At 37.9% G+C, this 4,946-nt stretch overlaps 1 protein-coding gene across 1 annotated transcript; it reads left to right on the top strand.

Annotated features, from left to right (window-relative positions):
- Positions 1-245: 245 nt before the first annotated feature.
- LOC113210772 (zinc finger protein 616) lies at positions 246-4,607 on the top strand. The gene is made up of 5 exons (XM_026428916.2): positions 246-463; positions 774-911; positions 1,146-1,334; positions 1,419-1,587; positions 1,715-4,607. The coding sequence occupies exons 3-5, from the start codon at positions 1,252-1,254 to the stop codon at positions 2,648-2,650; spliced, it is 1,188 nt and encodes a 395-aa protein (XP_026284701.1). The 5' UTR covers positions 246-463; positions 774-911; positions 1,146-1,251; the 3' UTR covers positions 2,651-4,607.
- Positions 4,608-4,946: the final 339 nt, after the last annotated feature.

The raw sequence follows: 4,946 nt of genomic DNA, 5'->3' as shown, positions 1-4,946 counted from the left end.
CCACCGCCCCCACTCCCCACCCCTACACACTTTCCACTTTCCACTAGTGCTACCAAAATGCTTTCTACAAAGGTTGCGGTTGTGTGAATGTTGGATCCAAATCCAAAATCCATAACTAGAAAACCCAGTATAAGAACTGAAAGAAGTTTTTCCGTTTTGAAATTTCGAAGCAAGCGCGCGCGTCGGACCGGAAGTGTGTATTTGCACAGCTTTCCTCTGCCTTCTAGCTGAGTCACAAAACCGCCCCTTGTTCAAAGAAGATGGCAGCTTTGGCAGGCGAAGCTGCAAGGCTCAACATCTGACAAGTCCTGGAAGTCCTGACATTTTTGGTTAAGGTTTCACTGTTTCGTTCTTTTTAACTGCTCATCCTGTCCTACGCTTTAAGTCTCGTGACATTGTACTGCTTAGTCCAGCAATTAAAACGCTTACATGCCTTGGATGTAGCGTTATTTACAAGTTTGTGGTAGGTATCACTCAGGTGAATTGTCTTCATTTCATAGTCCTTTGGTTATATTGTAGTCTTCTGTTCCATTTTAATTGTAAACTTCTTAAAAACCTGGCTATTGTTTCCATGAGAACTATTTTTAATTCATCTACGAAGAATTTCATTGACTTAAATGCAAATACCATATTTCCTGGTTCAGACTCATTTGTTTGTGTACACTTCACTTCTACCAAAATATTACCTTGTTGTTGTTGTTTGTCTGTGCCAGTTTTCCCCTTAATTATCTGCTCGAATTTTTCATGTTATGTTACTGTTTTCTCTCGTACAGGTAATTTTGGTGGGTCACATTTAAACCAATTTGTGAATTTTCATCCTGTTGAATCGTTTCATCGCCTTATTTGACTTTGTGAATCCTGTTCTGCCACAATTGTGAGAACTTCCTGTGATTTTTACCTCACATGACTTGGTAAGTTATTATGTATGATTATGAAGCTATTTTTACATTTTGTAGTGAATCTTGGAATTATGTTCCCTGGGACATAAAATGGTCAGCGGACCCCATTGCTTTGTACTCTTATATATTGATGTTCCTTGATTGTATTTCAAATTTAATCAATTTGTTTACGTCATATTCATGTTGTTTTTTTGATAAAATGTACAACTTCGTTTCTAAATAATGGTTTTTACTCTTTGTTCACAGTGCATACTATATTCTGCACACTTCGTGTAAGAATTGACTCATTAGTTTATCCATCTATGTCTTTAATTGAACTAAGACATTTTTATACTCCTAATTGTTCTGAAAAATGAGTGAAAACTCTAATGTACCTGTTGGGGAGTCTGGCGTTTCTCTGGTAACCACACAGATGACATCGGAAGAAATGAACAGGTAAGAAATAATTGTTTTGTTGTTGTCTCTTAATTGTTTCCAAATTATTGACTGGCTCCTGTTTTAATATAAACAATTAAACAGGTATTGTGAGGCATCTGTTGTGGTTACATCTGAAGGTGTAATGGAGTCGTCTGATGTATCCACTTCCAACTCAGTTATTATGACAACACCTCGGACCCAGGAGGTTCCAATGGTCAGTTTGTCAGGAGGGAAGGCAGTTTACCTTTCTGACCAATTTACGGCCGTACTTGTGAGTAATTTGTTTTAAATGTACCAATATTTTTTCCTGTTTATTATGTCTATCATTCACCTCAGCCTCACATAGACAACATAATCTTTTTCTAGTATAAGTTATACCTTATCCATTTATTTTTCAGGTTAAACCAGAGTCACTACTTTACGGTGTAGAAGTCCCTATTGTTAAGAAAGAGCCTGGAGAGATGGCTTCGAATGAAATGATGACCGTCCCTACTACATCAGCTGTGTATTCAGAGGGTGTTTCTGTGCCTGTCACACAAATTCCTTGGCTTGCACCCATCAGCCAGTCTGTTACTCAGAAAGAGGTCTCAGGCTCTGAGGATGCACAGAAAGCGCAAATCTTGGTACATGAAACTTCACCTGATTCTGCATCAGCTACTCCTGCAGCTCCATACATGTTTGAAAGCAAAGATAGACTGTTCGAGTGTGAATTTTGCCCAAATATTCGTTTTACTAGAGGACAGTTGCGCCGTCATAAGACTGTCCACTTGGGTCAAAGAAATTATGTCTGCAATACATGTGGAAAGAGGTTTGCCTGGAAACATTCATTACTGAAACATGCTGTTTTGCATACTGGACAGGCGCCGTTTTCATGCAATCAGTGTGGTAAGTTGTTCTCAGCAGCACATCACCTTCAACATCATGTGAAGCAGCATGATGTTCAAAGACGATATGACTGTTCAAAATGTGACAAAGTCTTCAGTCAGCCTGAGGACCTCGCTGTCCATATTGAATCTCACTCAAGCTCTGAGACATATATGTGCAACATCTGCGCCAAATGCTTTGCTTCTAAATTTGAGTTGACTTCCCATATGCGTGCGCACAATGAAGCTGCTGGTACAGTAGTATCAACTGGGGCGCATTCGCTCATTAAACAGAATGTGGCACCAGGGGGTATGGTGTACCTCACTCAACCTGACATGTCAGCTGCACAGATGATTTCTCATCCAAAACTTGGTGGAGCAGTTAATCAAATAAGTCCGCATATTGTTACACTTCAGGCAGCAGTCCCTAATGTACCTGTGACTTCAGTGGCCTCGTGTCCTAGCACCTAATATATTTTCATTACAATACTGTATTATTGTATGCAATGAATTGTAGCCCATTGTCTTCCTACTAACTCTTCTTGGAACTCTTTTTCTTGTGATATTGTGTATTTAAACAGATTTTTGTTGTCAGTTACTATTGTTCTTTCAAAACCAAAGCGTTTTCTCTAGGCCTTGTTAGCCTTCAATTTCATCTCAACAACTTAAGAGATTAATATTATTCTTAATGCTTCTCCAATGGGTTATTGCTAGAAAAATAGATTTGTTCATCTAGTGTGAGGATCTTTTCTCTTTTGCAAAGTGCTTTACAAAAGTTTATAGGTGTTTCAAAAGTTGACTTTTCTTTACAATTTCATTTTTAATGTGTAATTTTAATCCAAATCAAATGTGGAGTAATATTCAAGCACTGTAGAATTTTTTTCTTCACTGATATTCATTCTCAACTGTTTCCTCTTTAAACAATTTATTGCTTGTCTCTCTCCTGACCAATTTGTACTGCACTTGCAATAGATTAGTTGCACATACTCTTTTCCTCATACAGCATCTTCTTAAAAAAAGAAACTTCCTACTGCTCTCTATCTTAGTGCAGACATTGTTTCATCTGTCTTTTTTTCTTTTTTTTTTTTCCAACTTTCAACATTTACACCTGGCTTTATGATATCTTGAAAAATTTATCCTAGATAGGCTTGAATTTTGATCAAGGATTCAAGGAGTTTTGTTGGTCAAAGTTTCTTCTTAATGTTGATTTGTTGGAATTGCAGTGAAATTTGCATGGGAAACTTACCTACTTGTGATCATTGTTAGCTTGTGGACATACAAATGTGGATTTTCAGTGTGGAAAAGTTAAACTTAGTCCCATTATGGTCTTTGATGCTTTTGAAGACGTGGGTAAGTCAGTACTCCATCCACTTTTACAACTTCACTCCTGGGTGACTGATTGTTCTTGTAAAAAATAAGAAAACTATCGGTGCTTTCTCCCAAGCTGTGTTTCCTATGTGATAAAATTAGGCAAGGTTGCATTTAATAGTATGCCATTAATTACAGTCTATTTTTGTGTCATCTTCTGTTACACTTGTTGTAAATGTTATAAATTTTATGATGGTTAATGTTTGATTGGTTATAAGAATGGCTTAGATATTATATGTTATCTTACTGCATTTAAAGATGTATGTATAGTAGTATGAGGTGCTTACCTGAACTCGCACTGGCTGCTATTTACAACACACCTTCTGTGTCATACAGAACTTACATAACATTATTATATTATTTTTTTTTTCATTTTGTTTTCTATTTAAATGTTAGGCTTAGATCTATCAGGAATGTATAAAATACTTAATTAAAATTCTTCTAGAATTTTGAATATAGTTGGTGGAGAAAATGTGCCCTGCAGTCATTTGTTTCAGAAATGATGTAAAATTTTAAAATTGCAATGAAGCAGAGGTGTGTAGTCATTGAAATTGGCATGTTAAACTTTTCATAAATCCAGTTGCTGAAACAAGGAGATGGGCTTTTTAGATAGACTTTTGTATGTGTCACAAAAATTGATCATATGTGAGAGACTTCTGATTTGGATCCATGCTTCATGAGTTTGCCAATTCCACCAATTTGTTCTGTAGTCTTCGTAATTGATATTGCTCAGAAGCTCATGCTTGTAGTGTGCAATACAAGATTTTTTTTATCAAATTCTGGCTCTTAGTCTGTAGCTGACATTAAAGTGTTGTTTTTTTTCCATTTTTTTTTACAGTTATAATAATTGTGTATCCAGTTTGCCATGCCTTTAAAAGAAGGTTTGTTGTTACCACTTAGGATCTAAGAGTCTTGTTTGTGTTCTATTAATACAAATATGATTTGTTTTATGACATTCAACCAATTTGGCAAAGCGCATTATATACATGTGTACCTTGCAAAAGTTCCTCTCAAGCTAAGCATCTTGAAAAAAATAATTAATAAAAAATATAGTAAATAATTTAAAGTAATTCTTTACTCGCCGACATGTGCCTTTCTTCCAACGCCGCTCGTCAGTCATTGTGAGACCAGACCAAAGTCACTCGCCTAGTCTGCATGGAGCTGGAGATGTGAGTCGGGCATTAGAGACAGTGAGTGGGAGGAGAGTATAATCGAGAGCAAACTGGACAGGCCGGGCCGAGAGGAAGGCCCAACCTCCTGGAGGACAGGGCCGCCAGGGTTGCCTCATCAGGCTGGATACAGTGCTGCATGTCCAACCCGCCAGCCCGGGAGGCTCTCGGGGCGCGGCGGCCGAGGCGGCGGCGCCACGCAGCACCCCCACCCCTCCCCTCCGCGCTCC

This window comes from Frankliniella occidentalis, unplaced genomic scaffold (assembly GCF_000697945.3).
Source record: "Frankliniella occidentalis isolate FOCC.00 unplaced genomic scaffold, Focc_3.1 Scaffold36, whole genome shotgun sequence".
Taxonomy (NCBI): domain Eukaryota; kingdom Metazoa; phylum Arthropoda; class Insecta; order Thysanoptera; family Thripidae; genus Frankliniella; species Frankliniella occidentalis.
Note: the sequence above shows the minus strand (reverse complement) of the source record. Positions and strands in the feature narration are given on the sequence as shown.